This window comes from Haliotis asinina, chromosome 1, assembly GCF_037392515.1.
Source record: "Haliotis asinina isolate JCU_RB_2024 chromosome 1, JCU_Hal_asi_v2, whole genome shotgun sequence".
NCBI lineage: Eukaryota > Metazoa > Mollusca > Gastropoda > Lepetellida > Haliotidae > Haliotis > Haliotis asinina.
The window spans coordinates 87,247,990-87,272,162 of NC_090280.1; the positions used below are offsets into that span (position 1 = coordinate 87,247,990).

The following is a 24,173-nucleotide window of genomic DNA, read 5'->3' on the forward strand; positions in this document are numbered from 1 at the left end:
GCAGTTTATTGTTGAAACCCGTGTCTACTTGAAATTTGGGGCTGGGGAATGATTTTTAGGGTTAGTAACTTTCAGGCATACTTACTCCACTGGCTCGCAAACTTTGGCCAGTATTTCTCACACTGTTTAAGTCGTTGGTTTCAGACAACAACAAAACTTCCAACCCCAAATTAAAGAAAAGTTTGAGAAGCAGGATTCGGGATAATTTTCGTCTATTATGCGTCGATTACTAATCTCAGTTGTGAGAGCGCGACGTCAGTGTATGAAATATTTTTTCAGGATTATTAATAGACAGGGCGAGGAAGTTTCAAAAGTTACTAGCCCGAATGAAAATTTGCTAGCCAAACTAAAAAAAGATACAAAAACTCTCACAAAAACTTATTATTTCTTTCAAAGTTAAACATCAACATTACAAATTGACAGGACCAGATGATTCAGCAAAAAATTCAGGTTTATAACTATTCAAACAGTGGCAGTCCAGCTGAACACTCTCTCAGTCAATCAGGGTGGAAACGAGGCCATGGCGCCATTTGCAATTGAGAATTGTTCACAGACACTAGCAAACCGGGCCACCGTCATTCTATTTTTACTAGTCCGGGGAAGGTTTAGCTAGCATCGGGCTACCGGGCTAGAGGTTACTTCCAGAAATGTCGCATGATGGGATGGTTACAAGTTTAGCCAATTGGAACGCACCTCTGTCGCACGAGCTTAAATTTCCATGCGTTTTACCTGAATCACTAGAAGCGGACGTAAAATGTTCCGCTGCATGTCACTTTCCGACATGCTGTTCATAACTCATGACGTAGAGGTTAAAGTCGGTTTAGAAGGGATTTGTTGCGCTTCCTTCATTTACGCAGAACGCATCAGTGATGATGTCGCATATATATGAGTCTTTACCTGTATTCATGTTTTTTGACCCTCAGTGATATTTGTGGTTCTTATGCAGGCTATTCCTGAGCTAGCACAGATTTTCGCCGGTGACGAAAAGCATCGTTTGATGGATATTACCACAAAACTGGACTTATTCAGTCAATGCCTGTTAAAAGCAACTGATATAAATGTGTTGTCTCAAGTTATATTTTGTTTTCGAATACCGATCTATGTCTCAACAAAGTAGTGCAGTTTTTTGTTTATGGTTGGTAGAATTTGGATTTGGTTGAGTGAACTTTTAGCATTATTATGGTTTAAATTTAATTTAATTTAACAAAATTGGAAGCATATGATAAATAGAATAATTCATGTGACGAGAAGAACGAACTATTTTCACTCGTGACTACCCAAATACATCATATTTCAGAAGACACTAAAATATCCACCGTGTCCTTATCAACAGTAAATATTTTTCGCTGCAAGTTGCCCCGTGTAAAGTACAGCAGCTATATGTCCCCTTGTCTATATACGTATTGTTCGTTCTATTTCAATTAATGATGTTAAAAATATCGTTGGGCTGAGTGTGTATTTTTGTGCACAGTAAAAAAAAACAGGGAAAACGTATTGTTACTATCGTCCAACAAACATTCGGATGACTAGTAACTGTGTCTTCTTTCCACGCCGCCTAGGTTTTGCGCTTGAATTTATCGGATCGGAAATTTAAAGTCTTACATGTCTTTGGAAATTGTAATTGTACGTAGACCCAGTTAGGAGCGAAGGCAGTTTATTTTCGGGTCATGTGTAGATATGCTTCATACAGTGTTTTGGTTTAAAATACCCTTAACTGGTTCCTCGCCAGTTTCTGTAGTCATGGTGACTTTGAATGTTATATCCCTCTATCATAGTAGATGATCCCCAGACGACCAAGGTGCTTGGTTTCACATTACAACTGTTCATGGTCACGTGGGCTCCATTCTGAGAAAGCTGTGATGTGCAGGACTTTCCCTGTGAAGAATGTGATCAGTAGATATAGGGGGTGTATTTTGCTGGTCCAAATGTTCCGAGTAGCGGGGAAAGTATAACCCTCCGCTTTCATGGTGAAGTGTAAGGATGAGTTGCGGGTGCTGTCCACACCCAATGATACCCCAGTAACCGTAGAAAGGCGGATGTAGTGTCAGCTGCAGTCGTCTGGAAGACTGATCGTCTTTGAAAGTATGTCGGTAAATATCAACTAGGTCCGTGCCACAGGTTAAAAGGGACACAAATTCAGTGCAGAGATTCTTCTTTGTGCTAGTACTGCTGGCCAAAGGTATATATAAACAACAATTTTTACTAATAAACTTTGCAAGGTAGTCCGTACGAGACAGGGAACATTCATGAACGCCCTTTTCAACAGGTAAACTTAGGGCCAGTAATATTCGTTACACTGCTATACTATAATACCGAATAATACCTAGCCCATGTCTACTTTGACTGACCAAGCAGCAGCAGCAGCAGCAGCAGCAGCAGCAGCAACAACAACAACAACAACAACAACAACAACAACAAACTCCCCCTCCCCCAAACAACAAACAAAAACAAACTCTCCCTCCCCCAAACAACAAACAAACTCTCCCTTCCCCAAACAACAAACAAAAACAAACTCCCCCTCCCCAAAACAACAATCAAAAACAAACTAAAAACACAGTCAGTGCCGAGTTATTGGCAAGAGTAGTGCATGCTCGTGCCTGCAATCAATGGTGCTGAATTTTGCCACATTCAATTGATGGAGTATGAAAAGGAGTTATTTATGCCATCAACACACCCCTCTGTTTGAATCCTGTTTATGATCCCTTGAGGCACAACAGTATACACAGCATGTAAACGTGAATTGGATTGTGATTTAGGGCATGCTGTTAATTCGTTTTCTATTTGCAAAAATAGATGGCCATTGGAGATATATATGTATGAAAGTAAAGTTTCAACATTGACATGCTGGCATACAGCGGCATGTATGCACTGCACAGCGCCATCCAATTTACCAAAGAGGGGGTATTCTCAGTACACCTACATTTACTTGTAACTGTTGAAAGGCAGGTGTTGTGTAGAGTCTAAGCTAACTGCCCTCCCCCGGATTAATGCCCTCCGACAACTGCCCCCTGGTTATCTGCCCTCCGTCCATTGTGCCCCCTGGACAAGTGCCCCCTAGGCTAATTGCCCCCTGGGAGAAGTGCCCCCCATAATAACAACACACCAGCTAATACATGTAATTGATAGCCCTATATACCACACAATATATCAGTCTTCAGATTCACTTAGAGTTCATATGTTCAAAATGTTTATAAATCTCATGTTATCTTGGAGAAAGTTAATCTTGGAGACGGCTGTTCAGTAATGTTGCAGAAAGTTAATCTTGGAGAAGGTTGTTCAGTAATGTGGCCATTGCTAGATGAGCTGAAATCATTATTTGCTGTGAAAACTTTCATTTAATCTGGAGTCACATCTTAAAAAAACCACAGGATATCATAGAAAAAACATTCTAATGACCTTACTGACCAACATACACCTAATTGTTCGGGGGGCAGTTAGCCTGATACCGTTGTGGATGCTGATTCTGTTTGAAAGCATGACATATATACGGAAAGTGTATTTTTCTTGCATTGCAGTCCGTACAGGACTGGCAGCTACTCCCAAGCATTTATTGACAGATTACCTTTTCTGCTTCAACGTATAGACATAACACTCTTTTAACGACGATAGCGTTCCCCTCATTGAGAAGAGTTTACTATGGCCATGCCATCCCTAGGTTATGATGCGCTGGCGCTTCCTTCAGCCAGAACCAGGCTCGCTGACGAGCGTGCAGAGGCGACGAAGGGGATCGCGTGGTCAGGCTCGCTGACTTGGTTGACACATGTCATCGGTTCCCATTTGCGCAGATCGATGCTCATGCTGTTGACCACGCGATTGTCTGGACCAGACTCTATTATTTATAGGCATATAGCTGGAATATAGCTGAGTGCAGCCCAAACACTCACTCAGTCCGTCACATTATGTAATTACACAGGCAGGCAGACGTTGTTATATCTGTGGGTTGCGAATGAACTGCATCCATTTTTCTCGGATGACTGGATCAGACGGAAACCGGCGCAAACTCAGATTGTATCAGCGTATCGGAAAATGAACCAGCCAGTGAAAGACTTACTTGAGAGCACGTCCACCTGCTCAGACTGGGTTCTGTATCCACTGTGCCTCGTTTCGAGAGACCCGTGAAGGTCCAGGGGTAGAATAGGCCTTCTGCAACCCATGCTTGCCATAAAAGGCGACTGTGCTTGTCGTAAGAGGCGACTAACGGGATCGGGTGGTCAGGCTCGCTGGCTTGGTTGACATATGTCGATATGCAGATCGATTATTTACAGACCGCCGCCATGTGGCTGGAATATGGCTGAGTGCGGCGTAAAACTAAACTCACTCACTCACTTCGTGTCGAGGGAAGTAAATCGAAGTACAAAATACTGTTCTCTTGATTCGCGAATAAACGCTGATAATTTTGTTTATTTGCATTACCACAATCAGCAACATATATTACATGTCATTAGTAAGTGATGATTGTGTTTTAATTATATATATACACACACACACGAGCGCGCGCGTGTGTGTGTGTGTGTGTGTGTGAGAGAGAGAGAGAGAGAGAGAGAGAGTGAGTGGGTGTGTATGTGGTACCTTTAACAGAACCAACAAAAGTTTAATGTCCCGTTACAATCCAAATTAGACAACTCCAATGTGAATCAGGCATCTACAGCTTGACTTGCCAGCACGGAGAATGTGTCATGTATTTCACAGGTGCTTGTACTGTTTAGAAACGTCGTTAGAAAGAGACATAGGTATGCAGGCCCTACCCTAGAACTAGGGTACTAGGCAGCGAAATAACCACTAGCCCGGTAGCCCGATGTCAGGTAAAACACGGGATAGTCAAATTAGTAACGGTAGCCATGTTTGCTAGCGTAAAGTTTCAGTCTGTAAAAAATTCTCTTCGTGGCCTTTTTGCATTAAAATTGCCTAATTCCTTTAGTACTTTTTGTTTTCATGCCGACAATTCTGAAAGTACACACGAATCTGAATTCCTTACCAGTTTCTTAGACGCGTCGTGATTTGGACCAGTTACCAAAATAGTTTTCAGAGGTCTATATTTAACTGTCTCAACTTGGGATTCCCCTTCTAATTATGGCATCAAGGGGAATCACCCAAAGATTGATTATACTATGGTATGTGTACCTTGTTACTGATCACAACACGAAGATGTTACTATCTTTCTGTAGCGTGCGTGCGGTTGTTTCCGCAGACAGAATGATATTGTTCAGACACTACATTATTCCAGGGAGACTCTAGAAGAGACTCTTGTGGATTAACCCTGGTTGTTGTGAGCTGTACAATGTTAGCAAGCAGCTGTGCTATGTTAGGTTGTGCATGCCAATTATAGAAACTTGGCTGGTTAGAAAACCACTTTACTCAGTGGTATGGTATTTCTTCTTTGAACACTATCTAAGCAAACTAATATGTGGGCCATGTCACCTTGCCACCAGAGTGAGGCCATTTTCACGTGACTAGCTCTTCATTGGTCGTTCCTCTACCAGCAGCCAATCGACAGCCACGATTCACGATTTTTCGTTCAACGTTAATAAACTTGTTATCCAGTGAGAAAGTGTGTTCACACTGTCGAATGTACGGTATTAGGAGCCAGGAATTGTAGAGACTGTGCATTTAAGTAAGTCATCGTTCCCATTATTTATAGCCAGCAGCTGCCAGTGTTTTGAGCCAACCATGGTGGGTGGTATGTCATTGGTTCATGAACATCTTTCCAATGCTGTGTGACGATGTGAGTATGTTTCGTTGTTGTGACCTTGTATATTGTTTTGATTACCTGTGAAAGAGATAAACATGCAGCTTTGAATTAAACGTTGTTCAACGAAAGATTGTCGTTATATTTTGTCATTGAGATGGCTGCTTGTAGTCTCGACCCGACTTACGTGGATCTATATATAGACTAGGTGGGTTTTTCCAGTTTAAAGAGAACACTTTCCTATAATAAGTACATTCATAAATTTAGCCACGTGCCCACTGTAAGATAGCCCTGAAACTGTTTCTGTTTTCTGTTATTGAATAATTGGTGTGGGTATCAAGACGAGGCAAGCATTTGAGATCCACTGATTATTTCAGATCTGGAAATTATTAAAAAAACAATACAGGTTTCTACTTGCGTGTGCGCATGCTCAGGGAAGCTGAAATGGCAACCATAAACGAGTGTTTCATCCTTATGAGCTTGTATATAATTTTGATTATCTGTGTATGAAAGAAAGAGGCAGCTTTGAAATGAACGTTGTTCAACGAATGGCTGTTGCTGTATTTTGTCATTGAGATAGCTGCTTATACATGTAGTTCAAACCCGCCTTACATGGGTCTATAAATAGATCAGGTGGGTTTTTCCAGTTTAAGGAGAACTGAAAAAAAGCACTTTCATTAATTTAGGCCAATTACCGGGCCATGTGCCCTGTGGACGTAAGCCCAGAAAATGCCCTCCTTCTGTTATTGAATAACTGTCATGGGTATCAAGAGGTATCTTCAGGATATAAATTGAGATCCACAGATCATTTGAAATCTCGAGATTATTAGAGAAACTACGGGTTTCTACTTGCGTGTGCGCATGCTCAGGAACTCAGGAAAGCTTGACTGGTAACACTCATTAACGCGCCAACAATTGCTCAGTATTTGCCACAAACCTTCTTGCGAAAGAGATGGAAAGTAATCTGATGCCAAGTGTCATCTCAAAAGTCCACCTACAGATGAACAATGAGTCACAGGAATTCAAACGGCGGCTTGAGACATATCAGAACTGGAGGAGCCAAGCTGTCAGCAAGCATGCTCTAGCACGAGCTGGATTCCAGTTCATTGGTAGGTTTATTTAGTTTCTTTGAATTATCCTATACACATCATTACACTGAGTACGTTGTTTCAGATTATCAATTATGGAATCTTGTTTCATATTTTACATCCAGTTAAACAATTATTCATGTGCACATCTTTGAGACAAAGAACATATTTGTTCACCAATTTTCAGTGTTACTTTCGGTGGGGGTGAAGAGGCGTGACAAGGAGTAAAGACGTTGTGCGTTGAAAACACTCCTTTATTCATTGTCTTCAGATGAATCTCATCCTCTAAGGGTTACACTTGAAGGGAGAAATTCATGGACGATCTGAATTATGAGGAACATGATTTTCAAAGTGCATTCTTACACCTTCATCGGGCCTCTTCATTTTCAAACCGATTTGGCCGGTGTTTAATTATGTAAACCGGCGGTGTGTTTTTTTCTTCTCGATATTTAGGTTTGTTTGTTTATTTATTTTGGAGGAGTGTTTTGTTTTTTTATGTTTAAAGGTACTATAGTGTAGGTGTGATGATACTGGATGGGATGGTCTTCTGTTTTAACTTATATAGGTTATATTGCGTTATGAGGTTTGTTATGCGTTGTGATATTGGGGTTATAGGTTTTGCAAGCCTGCGCATGGAGTTTGGGGCTGGTATTGACATTTATGAGTTGTTTGATTACGGAGTTTGCAGCCGAACATTGGGCCGATATCTTTAATGTTGAAGACTACGAAACCCCAAACAAATGAAATCTAGAAAACATGGAGCTATATATGCAAATACAAGAACCACAGAAATAATAAGATGGCAAAGGTGAACACTTATGTAAAGGGAAAACAGTAGGGCTTGGGAGACTCCCTGTCAATATGAAGGTGGCTCACCTAAACATTTGACTACATCAAGCAGTGTTGCTGTTTGAAACTTCAGCCACTCTTTCAACCGTCATTATGACATCAATATGTATTTGCTGCATTCTGAAATCTAGTAGTCAAGGCAGTCTTGGCTATGACGTATATGTGTTGGGGATGCAATTTCAGGTCCCGGTGACAAGGTGCAATGTGCATTCTGCAAAGGAAAGATGTACGACTGGGCCCCAGGGGATAACCCGTTCACTCTACATCAGAAGTTCTTTCCTTGCTGTGCCTTCATCCTGCAGGCGGCAGTGGACAACAGGAAAGCTGTTAAACCTCAGTACAATAAACTGGCTGAACGAAGAACGTCATTTTCCACGGCACCAGTGCCAATTCCACCCAACCTTCTTGCGGCGGCAGGCTTCTACTATGATGGTGAGCAGACGCGGTGCTTCTACTGCGGAGTGGGACTCCGGGATTGGGGGCTTGGGGATGACCCCTTCCATGTGCATCTAATGTTTAATCCATGTTGTGGATACATCAGAAACACATCGAACTTCCAGAGACTTGGCATCTCGGAACGTGCTGACTGGTCACTTGCGGACAGAAGATCCCTCCGACAGACTGCAGGAGCAAGTCTAATCAAAGATACAGATCTTCTAGTGAAACTGGATGATGTGAACACGTCACTCCCACTTGTGAAAGAGCTGTTAGATGCATATGACCTTGAAACTATTCTGAAGGAGATGAAACTCCATGTCATTGAAACTGGAAGGAATTATAAGACCGTGGAAGGTTTCGTTGCAGGTGTTAATAAGCGGAATAAAGCCGTGAGAAACCGAGCAACTGGTATTGAAATGACGGGACCAGTTCATGAACTGTCTGCTGAGAATCAGAGACTTCGCCAGCTGAAGCTATGCAACACGTGCAATAATGAAGACTCAGTTGCCCTGCTGCCATGTGGTCATCTGGTTAGCTGTTACACGTGTGCAGCCACAATTCAGGAGTGTCCAGTCTGCAGCTCGAGGATTCTTGGTTCAGTGCCAGTGTATTACTCATAACGTACCTCTGAAGGTCTAAATGCATTCATTTGTAACAATCAAGTCTTTGAATGTCATTTAGAAGTGAAAATACATAAGAATGAAGATGATGAAGGAGTAAGCATTAACTCCGAAACGTTGTGTTCTCTCATAAAGAAGTTGATATCCATAAAAATCTTCATTCTCATTGTAACAATGATTTTGTATGTGAAACACAATATTAAACGCCTTTTTGTCATTCGTTTGTAAACAGCATTGTGTGTTTGTTATCTAAATGTTGTTAAGTTATAAACAAGTGTTTACCAACTAAACAATGGTTATTTTCAAAACAGTACTGGTGTACAATATATAACAAATGCATCACCGTTTTAACAGCAAAACCCTGTTAAAATTATCGCTAGTGTTTAGGAATTAAACGTCGTGCGATTAAACGCAACTAAGGAATAACTGACAACGCATCTGTACGGAAGCGAGAGACCGCGTTGGTACACCTTCTTAGTCAGGTTTTATCCAGATCGTTGTAAATGTGCCCGTTAAAAGCACTTTACTGTCTAATATGCTAATGCTGACAGTACTAGATAGATATACGAAGTAGAGGGTGTAATCTAAACATCAACCACCTTCTCCCACAATGAATGTAAACTGTGTTTGCAGATATCGTACACACTCTGAATAGCCATACATGTATTGCTTATTAATCCTTATTAATCCTTAGCCCGTTGAAACTGAGGCGATATGTGTACACTCTAAATGAATTACTGTTCTGGAAATCCTGAAAAATATCAAATCCCATTGAGACCGAATTGCTATTATGACTCAGTACTGTGACCCTTAAATATGAGAGGACATAGGTACCCTTCGTGTCTTAAACTGCCTTAATTTGCTGTTTAAAGTTTGGTCCCTGGGAACACCAGACACCTCACACACACACGATGGGCACAGCGATGGTGCATAACAAAGATCTATCACATTCACCTTTCTTACATTAATAAGGAAGCTGTTTTTCCGCTATTTCCGCTGTCATTTACCGTGTCTTTTGCCGTGCATTTAATTTCATAACTTATGAAATATCTGAATCAGGTCCCTGTGAAAGGAGAGGGTATTTATATTTTCATTTAGGGTATTCAACAAGACTAGGGGGTAACCACACCAAACGACAACACTCACTGCCACAATGATGCTGTCTTTATGTTTTATGTTTCTACATGTTATCTGTGAACCTCAAACAAATTGGTTTTACTATTTTCCAGTCTCACCATCCCTATGTTGTTTGACGTTTTATCTAAAAATGCCAAATAGATTGGTAGAAGAATCAAACTTAGGTATTAAAGTGCATAAAAAGGCTATTTGAAACTGCAATCGCTTGTTGAGGTGACTCCCCCTTCATGTTTACTGAAAATGCTTGTTTTGGAGACATTACCCACCCCCTTCCAGATGACGTAATCATAAGGACAACAGACTTCACTGTTCATATATGAAGCCAAACGTTGTATTGTGATGACTGATATCTCGTGAACCACATTACCCACACATGTGAAACTTTGGATCTAGCTTCGTTAATGATCCATTAAGAATGAAATGGAAACGTCACAAAGATTGGACATGGTGAACATAGTAAGACTGACTTCTTCTTGACATCCCCTCGTATAACTTGCACGTGGCTATCTGAAACTCTCAGACACACAGACTAAGTGAACGGTGCTGCTGCTTAAAGCGAACCAAGAAATCCTCCATTCCAACAACATTAATATCATCGCACAGAAGGGATTATTATTACTATTTAGCATGAACTGAACACAGCCAATGTATTATCATTAACATATAAGAAACACCTGTAGATCCCTGAGGTACAACACAGAGTACGACGTACAATGATGTAGATGCCTTGGTTGTCTTCCTGCCACGTGGTCATCTGCTGTGCGTCTGCTTCTGTCAAATCCTGTGTGCAGACCAGTGATTCGGGGTACAGTGCGGGTACATCATTCAACTTCGAAGATAATGGGACTTGGAGTAAGTGAGTGAAGTGAATTTTATGCAGCATTTAGCAATATTCCAGCAATGCCATTGCGGGGACAACCGGAAATTGACTTCATACATTGTACCCATGTTGGCATTTGAACCGGGGTCATCGGCATGACAAGCGAATGCCTTTGCCACTAGGCTAAATTACCGCCCCCTTTGCGTGAGCGTTAAATATCAAATGGATGAGTGAGTGAGCTTAGTTTTACGCCACACTCAGCAATATTCCAGCTGTCGTGGGACGGTCTGTAGATAGTCGAGTCTGGACCAGACAGTCCAGTGATTAACAGCATGAACATTGATCTGCGCAAATGGGAACCGATGACGTGTCAACCAAGTTAGCGAGCCTGACAACCCAATCCCGACAGTCGCCCCTTACGATAAGCATACCTGCCATTTGTGGCAAGTATGGCTTGAAGAGCTAATTTATCCCGGATCTTCTCGGGTAGGTAAATATCAAAGATGCCGAAAAAAGCCCGGAATTATGTTTAACTTTTCGAACTACCAGACACGACATGCTGTGATGTTGATACCTCGGTTGTCTTCCTGCCACGTGATAATCTGGGGAGCTTCTACTCGTGTGGATCTTCTGTTCACAAGTGTCCAGTGTGCAGTGCGGGCATTCGCGGGGCAGTGCCAGTATATTACTCATTACTTATCTTTGAGGATCTTGGAGGTATGTTAGTAACTGATGAATATGCTCATTATAGCAATAGAAAGCAATAAGAATTATATATTTATCATATAGTAAAACATGTTATTAATCAGTATCGTTTTCAGTGTTAATGTTGAAAATACCCTGAACAAGTACCTCAAGGTAATATAGTTTCTGTACCATCCCTCTACAATAGGAGGTTATACCCAGACGACCAAGGTGCCTGGACATGGGTTTCACATTACAACTGTCCGTGGTCACGTGGGCTCCATTCTGAGAAAGCTGTGATGTGCTGGACTTTCCCTGTGAAGAATGTGATCAGTAGATATAGGGGGTGTATTTTGCTGGTCTAAATGTTCCGAGTAGCGGGGAAAGTATAACCCTCCGCTTTCATGGTGAAGTGTAAGGATGAGTTGCGGGTGCTGTCCACACCCAATGATACCCCAGTAACCGTAGAAAGGCAGTTGTAGTGTCAGCTGAGGTCGTATGGTTGGAATCAGACAATGCAGTGATTGACATGATCACTGCATCGATCAGTGCAACATACATCCACCAAGTCCGTCAATCTGACCATGAGTCACCTCTGATGACAAGCATTGGTTGCTGAATGTCAATAATATCCCGGGTTTTCTGAAGCAAAGTGGAAGTGAACAATCTAAATTTATAGCAAAAGGTCAAAAGTAAATTCATGAATGTGTTTACAACACTATCGTGTAAATATATCCTACTGATAGGCACAGACCCGTTCTATGTACCTCAGCCAGGTTCATTTTGAATACTAACAGGAGGCCATTTCAGCACCTGACTGAGCCACGCCCCTTGGCTATCACCCCCTGTCCTGCAGAGTGCAGTGACCATACCACTTAATACATAGGTAAGAATGAATATATATAAAGCGTGTATGGCATTATACCAAGCGAACTTGGGGCACAAAAACACAATGCAAAAGATAGTCCCCCAAGCGAAGCAGAGGGACCATAACATTCACAACTGCACTACTCACAGAGATTTGTAATTGACCTACTAATCGGTTGTCACCACGAAGACAGAAGGGGCAGTGCAGAGTAGGTTTCCACAATCGTGTACGTTCAGTAAATTCGTGTATCTTGTGACACGTGTGAAGAGAAGAATACATACTTTTGTGCTATTTTAATATTATCTATATCACTTTCTTGACACGGGTTTAAAATGTAGGGAATTGTCAGTAACAGTTAAAACTGTTGTGACAACGACTGTTGCACTTCAGTTTGACTTTGAAGTATTTGCACCTGTTTGTTTGACACTTGCTGTGTCCTGAGCAGTCATACCTCACAACCCCCAGTCCACCTCATATAGATGAAATGTCATCAAATGACTGCAGTGTACTAACTGTTGTTACCCCAAATGACGCGAAATTTCTGACCCTTTTCGTCATTTCATGTAATGACTGATTTCACAATCTGTGTGTAACAGAAAAAGAGATAGTCACGTAGTTTCCCTGTCCATACAAGATACAATAGTTAAAAACGGATATTTACAGACAGATCTGATTTGTCTGCTGTGAACACCGCCTCAACAGTCTCATTTCCCGTCCACGTCATTAGTACATGTGACCAGAAACACGAAGCAAGATCACGTGATAAATACTGAATCGACCGACCGACCGACGACGGTTAACTAACCATCCTCCATGCCTTTCAGCACCGTTGTTGCAACCAAAGGAACGATCACTACTTTCTCCTAACAAGGGCATCTGTATGTCCAACATTCTGAAGATGAAGTGGGTACATACCATGAAATACTTAGACTTGAAATACCTAGATACTGTATTTGTGTATTTCTGTTAAGATGGATTTTATTTCGAGGTATTATGTGAATGGCAGGTTCAAAGCAGCCATGTTGGAATGCATTTGTGTTGTTTCGTCAAGCTTTCGTTGATGCGTAAGTATATGCTTCAGTCGTGTGATTTCAGTTTCTCCTTTTTAAACTCATAGAATATATATTTATGTCAAATGAATATCATGATAATCCGCGAAACACTTTTGTCTGATTTTGTCTCGGGTGTGAATATGGGCGTCTTATGTGGATCTATAAATACTTTGTATTTGGCGGCACAATCATATGAGAACTGCGCATGTCCATACTGTTGAACGGCCATGCTATGAGACCTCAAGTGCTCAAATGCAAAGTCATAACGAAAGGACTTGAAAAGAGCTTCTGTAAATATGGACGCTAATCAGCCGTCAAGTCTACAGATCACAAGCGAATCAGAACAACTGAGACGAAGACTCGACTCATTTCAGAGTTGGACTTGTCGGATTGTGGACAAATATTTCCTAGCAAGAGCTGGTTTCGCGTTCACGGGTAAGCAACTCAGCTAAAGCAGTTACTCGTGTGGTTCTTCTGTTCACATGTGTCCAGTGTGCAGAACGGGGATTCGGGGTACAGTGCCAGTATATTATTTATAACATAACATAGTTAAAAACGGATATTTACTGACAGATCTGATTTGTCTGCTGTGAACACCGCCTCAACAGTCTCATTTCCCGTCCACGTCATTAGTACATGTGACCAGAAACACGAAGCAAGATCACGTGATAAATACTGAATCGACCGACCGACCGACGACGGTTAACTAACCATCCTCCATGCCTTTCAGCACCGTTGTTGCAACCAAAGGAACGATCACTACTTTCTCCTAACAAGGGCATCTGTATGTCCAACATTCTGAAGATGAAGTGGGTACATACCATGAAATACTTAGACTTGAAATACCTAGATACTGTATTTGTGTATTTCTGTTAAGATGGATTTTATTTCGAGGTATTATGTGAATGGCAGGTTCAAAGCAGCCATGTTGGAATGCATTTGTGTTGTTTCGTCAAGCTTTCGTTGATGCGTAAGTATATGCTTCAGTCGTGTGATTTCAGTTTCTCCTTTTTAAACTCATAGAATATATATTTATGTCAAATGAATATCATGATAATCCGCGAAACACTTTTGTCTGATTTTGTCTCGGGTGTGAATATGGGCGTCTTATGTGGATCTATAAATACTTTGTATTTGGCGGCACAATCATATGAGAACTGCGCATGTCCATACTGTTGAACGGCCATGCTATGAGACCTCAAGTGCTCAAATGCAAAGTCATAACGAAAGGACTTGAAAAGAGCTTCTGTAAATATGGACGCTAATCAGCCGTCAAGTCTACAGATCACAAGCGAATCAGAACAACTGAGACGAAGACTCGACTCATTTCAGAGTTGGACTTGTCGGATTGTGGACAAATATTTCCTAGCAAGAGCTGGTTTCGCGTTCACGGGTAAGCAACTCAGCTAAAGCAGTTACTCGTGTGGTTCTTCTGTTCACATGTGTCCAGTGTGCAGAACGGGGATTCGGGGTACAGTGCCAGTATATTATTTATAACATAACATAGTTAAAAACGGATATTTACTGACAGATCTGATTTGTCTGCTGTGAACACCGCCTCAACAGTCTCATTTCCCGTCCACGTCATTAGTACATGTGACCAGAAACACGAAGCAAGATCACGTGATAAATACTGAATCGACCGACCGACCGACGACGGTTAACTAACCATCCTCCATGCCTTTCAGCACCGTTGTTGCAACTAAAGGAACGATCACTACTTTCTCCTAACAAGGGCATCTGTATGTCCAACATTCTGAAGATGAAGTGGGTACATACCATGAAATACTTAGACTTGAAATACCTAGATACTGTATTTGTGTATTTCTGTTAAGATGGATTTTATTTCGAGGTATTATGTGAATGGCAGGTTCAAAGCAGCCATGTTGGAATGCATTTGTGTTGTTTCGTCAAGCTTTCGTTGATGCGTAAGTATATGCTTCAGTCGTGTGATTTCAGTTTCTCCTTTTTAAACTCATAGAATATATATTTATGTCAAATGAATATCATGATAATCCGCGAAACACTTTTGTCTGATTTTGTCTCGGGTGTGAATATGGGCGTCTTATGTGGATCTATAAATACTTTGTATTTGGCGGCACAATCATATGAGAACTGCGCATGTCCATACTGTTGAACGGCCATGCTATGAGACCTCAAGTGCTCAAATGCAAAGTCATAACGAAAGGACTTGAAAAGAGCTTCTGTAAATATGGACGCTAATCAGCCGTCAAGTCTACAGATCACAAGCGAATCAGAACAACTGAGACGAAGACTCGACTCATTTCAGAGTTGGACTTGTCGGATTGTGGACAAATATTTCCTAGCAAGAGCTGGTTTCGCGTTCACGGGTAAGCAACTCAGCTAAAGCAGTTACTCGTGTGGTTCTTCTGTTCACATGTGTCCAGTGTGCAGAACGGGGATTCGGGGTACAGTGCCAGTATATTATTTATAACATAACATAGTTAAAAACGGATATTTACTGACAGATCTGATTTGTCTGCTGTGAACACCGCCTCAACAGTCTCATTTCCCGTCCACGTCATTAGTACATGTGACCAGAAACACGAAGCAAGATCACGTGATAAATACTGAATCGACCGACCGACCGACGACGGTTAACTAACCATCCTCCATGCCTTTCAGCACCGTTGTTGCAACCAAAGGAACGATCACTACTTTCTCCTAACAAGGGCATCTGTATGTCCAACATTCTGAAGATGAAGTGGGTACATACCATGAAATACTTAGACTTGAAATACCTAGATACTGTATTTGTGTATTTCTGTTAAGATGGATTTTATTTCGAGGTATTATGTGAATGGCAGGTTCAAAGCAGCCATGTTGGAATGCATTTGTGTTGTTTCGTCAAGCTTTCGTTGATGCGTAAGTATATGCTTCAGTCGTGTGATTTCAGTTTCTCCTTTTTAAACTCATAGAATATATATTTATGTCAAATGAATATCATGATAATCCGCGAAACACTTTTGTCTGATTTTGTCTCGGGTGTGAATATGGGCGTCTTATGTGGATCTATAAATACTTTGTATTTGGCGGCACAATCATATGAGAACTGCGCATGTCCATACTGTTGAACGGCCATGCTATGAGACCTCAAGTGCTCAAATGCAAAGTCATAACGAAAGGACTTGAAAAGAGCTTCTGTAAATATGGACGCTAATCAGCCGTCAAGTCTACAGATCACAAGCGAATCAGAACAACTGAGACGAAGACTCGACTCATTTCAGAGTTGGACTTGTCGGATTGTGGACAAATATTTCCTAGCAAGAGCTGGTTTCGCGTTCACGGGTAAGCAACTCAGCTAAATCAAGTCGTTTTGAATGCCTCATTTTGTCCTAGGTATCGGCAACGTAAATGTTTGGTTGTGAGTAACATACTTAAATTCTATTAAACTACCCATCACAAGTTGAGACTTACTTAGAGCACTCATTAAAATGTTGTGTATATGTATGCCGAAGATGAATTTCACCACGAACTTTGCGGAACCAACCTCACACCTTATGCAGATGAACTGCACGAGGATGATGCATCAAATTGCTGAAAAGCATGCCCACATATGGTGCATGTGAAAAGTTAAATAAAATTTCGTCAAGAATTTGCCAATTTTCACCATTTACTGAATGCATGACAACACACTTTTCAACATTACAAATTTGTTATACAATACAGCAGTTCATGTGAAAACAATATCTTTACACAGTATGGAATATTGTGCGAAATTTAGTTTGGAACAGTTGACTGAAGTCAGTGGCTACATTTGCACAAGTGAATCTAAACCTTTGATAGGTAGCATATTATTTGTTTGTTTCGAACAATTGAAAATACCAGATACGCTGTAGCTTATCAGCTGCATGTGTGTGAATGTGTTTATTCCTGATACAAATTCACGGTCGAATGTTCTGACTTTTTTGGGTCAATCGGTGGTTGCGTGTCGATGCAAAAGAATTTTCTCCACAATGTGTTCCTGATATCGTCGGGCTAGCTGGTTGGACTCTTTTCAACAAGAGTTTCCATTACGACATACAACCCTTTGAAAGTCTAAACTTTGTGCAAATCTGGAAATAGTAATATCTGCCATTATAAACAAATTCTTGTGTCATTATTACTAAGCTGTACAGATAAAAATAGGACGGTGCAGAGAGGGTTTGGGTGATCTGGCCTTGTTGTTAGTATGAATCTTATTTCAAACAATTTCAGGCTTTGATTACCAAGTGCAATGTGAGGTCTGCGGGGGAATGTACAACTGGTCAGAAGGAGACGACCCCTTTGTCGAACACCAGAAACTCTTCCCTAGTTGTGCCTTTATTATACAGTTGGAACAGGACATGAAGAAACCTGTTGCAGTTCAGTACCAAACTCAGTACCAAAGGCTGGCAACATTTTCCACGGCACCAGTGCCAATTCCACCCAACCTTTTTGCGGCGGCAGGCTTCTACTATGATGGTGAGCAGACGCGGTGCTTCTTCTGCGGAGTGGGACTCCGGGATTGGGGACTTGGGGATGACCCCTTCCATGTGCATCTAATGTTTAATCCATGTTGTGGATACATCAGAAACACATCGAACTTCCAGAGACTTGGCATCTTGGAACGTGCTGATTGGTCACTTGCGGACAGAAGATCCCTCCGAGAGACTACAGGAGCATGTCTAATCAAAGATACAGATCTTCAAGCGAAAGTGGATGATGTGAACACGTCACTCCCACTTGTGAAAGAGCTGTTAGATGCATATGACCTTGATATGATTCTGGAGATGAAACTTCACATCATTGAAACTGGAAGGAATTATAAGACCGTTGACGGTTTTGTTGCAGGTGTTGACATTATTATTGTTGACATAAAGAAAGGTACATATGTATAAACTACATGTGAACTACAGAGAGAAGGAATAATGATGGTGATGCCTCGGTCTTCCTGCTGTACGTGTGTTTCTTCTCCCAAGTGTCCTGTCTTACAGCTCAGTGAAAAGGGGTAAATTGAAGTATGTCATTCACAACTTCGAAGATATTGGGAACTTGGAGTGAGTTTTTTTAAACACCGCGTTTAGCAATATTCTAGTAATGCCATGGCTGGGGGCACCAGAAATGGGCTTCATACATTGCATCCATGTTGGGAATCGAATACTTACTGCCTTCGGCATGACGAGCGAAATGCTGCTTAAATCTGTGAAGTACAAGACAAGACATGTCGTGATGTTGATGCATCGGATGTCTTCCTGCCATGTCGCTATCTGTAGAGCTGCTACTCGTGTGGTTCTTCTGTTCACATGTGTCCAGTGTGCAGAACGGGGATTCGGGGTACAGTGCCAGTATATTATTTATAACATATCTTTCAGGATCTTGGAGGTAGTTTGGTGACTAGTGAATATGATGTTTAAACATGTGAATGCCTGGGCTTTTATGTATTGTGGTACTGTATTTTGAAAAACTAAGAAACACAGCTCCAAAGCATGAGGACAGGTCCATACAGTTCAACAAAATCCCTGAATGCAAGTTAGTGAGGTTGATTACACATTCCATGCCAGTCAGCCCTTTTCATGTTGTGTCTTTCAGTCCACTTTTTTCCATTTCTGGTGCTCACAAATTCACTTTTTCACCGAAAACGTTCCCTTCAAGCAGCTCTTTTGATACAGTCGGTTTGAGCTGACATAGTACCCGTTTGTCATTTCCTCATTCACCTATTGAGGGGTAATTTACAACATACATAGTCCCCATGAACTGTTCTACCCATGACACACCAAAACGTGTGCTCCAGTTTCCAAATACCTGCTGCATAATGGGTGCCTTACTTACACATGGGACACAAGTCAAGCCCTTTACACATCCTTCGGGCCACCTTGAGGAATAGTATCCTGTGTTAATTTGTTTAGAAGATACTTTTTTTACTTTAATAGGGTCATTTGTACTCACATTGAATAATCAGTGAGCGTCGGCGGTGGTTTCACTTTTGTTATTTTACATTTAGCCAAACTCAGGAATATTATATCGATATTACATGATTGCTTCTTTGGCATCTTACATACTGCGTTACTTGTGACTAGCTGTAGAAACAGTGTCCCTGAACCAGTTTATGAGTCAGTATTGTTATTATGTTTTTTTATTAACACATATTTCGTCGGCAATAAAGCAGTAAGTCCATATATGGCAATCTTTTCCATTTTCTGTTGTTCAGCACTCAGCAATGTTCGAGCTGTGTGAAGGCTGTCTGCAAATAATCCAGTCTGAACCATGTTTCGTTGGTTGTTACGAGATTGTATTTTCTGTAATTTGTATTATTACTGATTAAGTGATAGTTATTATGGGCCATTTCGTATCATCGGTTACAGTGTTTTAGCGGCACGTCTTTCAGGAAGCACATTAGAGTTGCCTCTCTTTTGGTGTGTTTCAACTTTTTTTAAAAAATATTTTTTTATTCGCTTTGCTTGGTTACAGGGATATATGGGTAGAATGTAACGTTACAAATTGCATAATAAAAATTAGACAGTAGAATGTTCTTTGTATTGGGAATATCTGACTTAATCTGTTGAACTAACGTTGTGTTCTCATAATAAAGACGTTCATCTGTGTGTGTGTTATATAAACATAATCTTACCACTGGCTTCCAACATTGTTATCATAACTGTCGGCTTCCTATCAATGCTTGTTTAAACTGGCTTCCAGCTTTTGTTAATTCATTTCACTTGTTACTTTGTTATTGTTTACCTGTTCATATAAATATAACTCTGTACCCCATTCTCATTCACCAGATAAGGGAGTAAGCATTAACTCCAAAACGTTGTTTTCACATAATAAAGAAGTTGATATCCATAAAAATCTTCATTCTTATGTATTTCACTTCTAAATGCCCTTCAAAGACTTAAAAACAATGTTAATGACTAGTCATACCCCTGAAAGGTGGTTAAATCATTTGGAGAATGAAGGGCTTTTTCTATTTATGTAATACCACACTCAGTAACATTCCAGCCTGGCAATCATGTGACTTTTATCTTAGCAATTGAGATACCATTATCTACACTGACCAAATCCTATCCTGAAACCTCTATCCACCCTATCCTGAAACCTCTTTTGACAGGTACAGGAGGGGTAGCCTCATGCTTAAAGCACCGCTCGTCACGCAGAGGACCCGGGTTCAATTCCCTGCATGTGCACAATGTGTGAAACCCATTTCTGGTGTCCAATGCTGTGATATTCCTGGAATATTGCTAAAAGATGCGTAAAACCATACTCACTCACTCACCTGCTTGGGAGGGTGTTGAAGACCAATTTGTTACATCCTCGATATTTCCAGGGTAAATGTTCCGACAAGTCCACCTCGATATTTCCAGGGTAAATGTTCCGACAAGTCCACCTCGATATTTCTAGGGTAAATGTTCCGACAAGTCCACCTCGATATTTCCAGGGTAAATGTTCCGACAAGTCCACCTCGATATTTCCAGGGTAAATGTTCCAACAAGTCCACCTCGATATTTCCAGGGTAAATGTTCCGACAAGTCCACTATACCCATGATGCATCAAACGGGCATCTACGATAATTTTGTTACCTCCCTTTGCTGCCTCCGCATTCTCAAAGTAGCCGACCAGCTAAGCCGCCGTTACAACCGAGCAGTCCCTCCTGGATTTAAGCAAATTCTGCACCCCACTTTTCAATATTCTGCAAAACATTCTGCGGCTAAAACAACTAGAAAAAAACAACAAAAAACATCATACAGACCTTCATAGTTTAATTCTCAAACACAGATACAAAGGTATGTCGACAGTACACATCACATCTCGAGTGACAAAGCACCCACACCTTTTTCTGTGTTTGGGAATTAAACACTCGCTGAAAGTTATTTCTCTCCTCTCGATTGTAACTTTGATGCAGACGAACAACTTCTGCTTTCATGCAGACAATTTTATACCTAAAAGAAATCTGAATAATTTCAATTTTCAAAATGATCGATTTTGAGAATGTAATTGTAGTGTCAAATTCATCTAATATTATTTGAAAATGCTTAAAATTGCTTTATTAATAAAGTATATTTAATCATGATTATTTCAAAATGTTGTCACAATACATATGTCAGTCCTTTTCACCTGTAACCAACCCTACTTTTGACATTAGGTCTACTTTTCGTTTCTGCTGACAGTTTTCACTCACTTCTTAAAATGAGCGAATTCCGCGACAGAAAATGGCAAATTCTGCATGCAAATGTGTTTTCCACGGACCAGACGTTTTTCTGCATGGCAAGGTAAATTCAGGGATTTTTTTCTGCAACCGCAGAATAGCGGAATCCAGGAAACCCAGCATGCCAGTGTCAACAAAGATACTGCGAAGGTTTGTTTGCAGCGTGACCTTTGGGGAAATCATAAAGACACATTCAGAAACATATCAGCAAGAACCACTTCTACCTCTTTCAAAGAACCTCTGCATGGTTATGTTGCCAAGTTGAATCGGTTAGATGATTAAAAGAGCCACTGTGAGCTGTGACTGCTACACTCTACTTCCCAGCATAGACACCTGATTGGATAAAAAGCCAAACAAAAGAGGTAATAAAGTCATCAGGCTGAGCTGTAGATGTATCCAGGGTTTAGAGGAGCTTTATTGGAACTACGCCTGCGAGGTATTGAGGATGATTCTTACCTTGATCCTTAATTAAGTGAGTATGGTTTATTACATCTTTGAGCAATATTTAAAATACAGACTTTCTAATCCTGCCACTACCAAGGGACTGAACTCTCAGCCGCAGCCTTCACAATACAACAACTAATATGGACAGATAAGGTTATGTGTAACAAACACAAATCATGACATGGATGCATGTCTAACAATATGACAGATATCATTCTGTGATGCTAGATAAGGGTAAACTTTATGGATACTTGACAATGATAAAAGAATCTGTAATGAAACGTTACATCAACTTAATAAAGAAGTTGTTCACCCATAAAGTTTGTCCTTATCTGACTTTCCAACTCAAAGAAGATAACTGCAATGATAGTTCAAATTCATACATATCGTTGACAGTATGAGTGAGTGAGTTTAGTTTCATGTCGCACTCCCCAAATTTACACCTACACAGGGGTGGTCTGAAAATAATCAAGTCTGGACCAGACAATCCAGTGATCAACATTAAGAGAAATGATCTGCGCAACTGGGATATGATAACATATGTCATCCAAGTCAGTGAGCCTCTTATGACAAGCATGGGTTGCAGAGATCCGTTCTGTCCCAGAGTTGACACTATGAACATGGTAGTGCCTCTTTTCATGTCCATTGTAAAATATCCACAACATATCACAAGTACATTAGCACTAATGAATGAGTTGGGTTAACCAATGATCTGAACAACATTCAACAGAATCACTGTTATTAATCTGTGTGTCTGACATGATGAGGTGGCACAGCTTTACTGGAATACTGACAAACATGGTGCAGGCAAACCTAGATACAGAACAGGACATTCTGGGATTTGAACCAGGGGATGCAACTCTACACAGCAAAATGTGATGGCTTATACAATTGTGCCCTTAACAAAATGATGTCACATTTTGTCATAGCATAGGCCTAGAGCTCCAGATAATTTTTCAACATTAGGATTATCCTTATTTTTTCAATATAGGAGTAACTTTACAATACCTATAGCCTACAGGATGGAATTTAATGGCATACCAATAATCTTTTGTTTCATTTCATAATGCACCACGACATTGCTACTCTTGTGTAAACAGATCAATAAAGAATAAAACAATACTTTTTCAGATAAACACATTTGTAAATGATTCTAAGACAGTACACCATTGCTGTGGTGCATATCTGTTATATTCTCTAAATTATTTCCTACTGTATGGTGCATATTTTTCAGTTGTAAATACGTTGATACGGCCCTTATCTGGAGCAATGTAGGTCTTTCAGAAGACAAAAGTAACTGGTATTTTTTACAATACTATGACTCCTCATGAGCAAAAGTTCATTTCTTCTCTTCAGATATTAATTAGACTGAGGATGCAATACAACTGAAACTTTAAACAAATTAAAATTCTGGCAGACATATTATTTCATGAATATGATTTAATAATAAAAAGGTTTATATCAGCCGTCATTATGTCACAACACAATAACATATTATTTCATGAATATGATTTAATAATAAAAAGGTTTATATCAGCCGTCATTATGTCACAACACAATAACATCTTAACTGTCAAGGCCATTAGGAGACTCGGAGGAACAACAACCTGGCCATGCAAATGTGCATGGTGTCATTACCACTACAAATGATTGTACTTGTAGTCTTTGAGTAATGTTACCAAAAACTTAAAGAAAGGTTTTCTGCTAGACTATACTGTGCATGGTATCATGGAATCCTGGGTCCCTTTCCACAAGGCAACCATAGAACTAAGATGCTTGTACCTCCCATACTTCAACACAGACTTCAGAGAGTTGTAGCGCTATGATCGCTTTGAGAACCCAGGCCCAGGTCTGTGTTAACAAATACCTTGATGTTTACACAGTTCAAATCAATTTAACCTGCCATTTAGTCCATGGCCCCCTTCCTCCAAGTGATCATAGCGCTACAACAGTCGTAACACCCACACCTTAACACAGAGTTATGACTATCATAGCGCTACGACAGTTGTAAATCCTATACTTTAACATAGACTTATGACTATCGTAGTGCTACGACAGTCGTAACTCTCATACTTTAACAAAGACTTATGACTATCATAGTGCTATGATCGCCTTCAGATAAATTACGTTTCAGCTAACATCAAAATCACTTCTGTTTGTTACACGAAGGAAGAACCATCACTCAAGACTGTGAGACAGATTCATCTGTGGCCTCTTTGAGTCTTTCCTCCAGAGCATCATCAAGCTCCTTGTGGAGAGCCTTGTCGATGTCCACTTTGTGCAAGTCCTCCATGCCTTCTTT

The 24,173-nt window shown here is 40.6% G+C and overlaps 2 protein-coding genes across 2 annotated transcripts; both read left to right on the forward strand.

Annotated features, from left to right (window-relative positions):
- The first annotated feature begins 5,539 nt into the window (after window positions 1–5,539).
- On the forward strand, window positions 5,540–8,889 carry LOC137299026 (E3 ubiquitin-protein ligase XIAP-like). The gene is made up of 2 exons (XM_067831502.1): window positions 5,540–6,795; window positions 7,807–8,889. Exons 1-2 carry the CDS (start codon window positions 6,639–6,641, stop codon window positions 8,679–8,681), a joined length of 1,032 nt encoding a protein of 343 aa, XP_067687603.1. The 5' UTR covers window positions 5,540–6,638; the 3' UTR covers window positions 8,682–8,889.
- Window positions 8,890–16,334: 7,445 nt separating this feature from the next.
- LOC137276812 (baculoviral IAP repeat-containing protein 2-like) lies at window positions 16,335–18,122 on the forward strand. The gene is made up of 2 exons (XM_067808460.1): window positions 16,335–16,551; window positions 17,461–18,122. Exons 1-2 carry the CDS (start codon window positions 16,413–16,415, stop codon window positions 18,120–18,122), a joined length of 801 nt encoding a protein of 266 aa, XP_067664561.1. The 5' UTR covers window positions 16,335–16,412.
- The last annotated feature ends 6,051 nt before the right edge of the window (window positions 18,123–24,173 follow it).

Coding starts and splice junctions, on each gene's coding strand:
- LOC137299026 (XM_067831502.1), top strand. CDS start 6,639: ATGGAAAGTAATCTGATGCCAAGTGTCATCTCAAAAGTCCACCTACAG. Junction 6,796..7,806: donor AGCTGGATTCCAGTTCATTG/GTAGGTTTATTT, acceptor ATGCAATTTCAG/GTCCCGGTGACAAGGTGCAA.
- LOC137276812 (XM_067808460.1), top strand. CDS start 16,413: ATGGACGCTAATCAGCCGTCAAGTCTACAGATCACAAGCGAATCAGAA. Junction 16,552..17,460: donor AGCTGGTTTCGCGTTCACGG/GTAAGCAACTCA, acceptor AAACAATTTCAG/GCTTTGATTACCAAGTGCAA.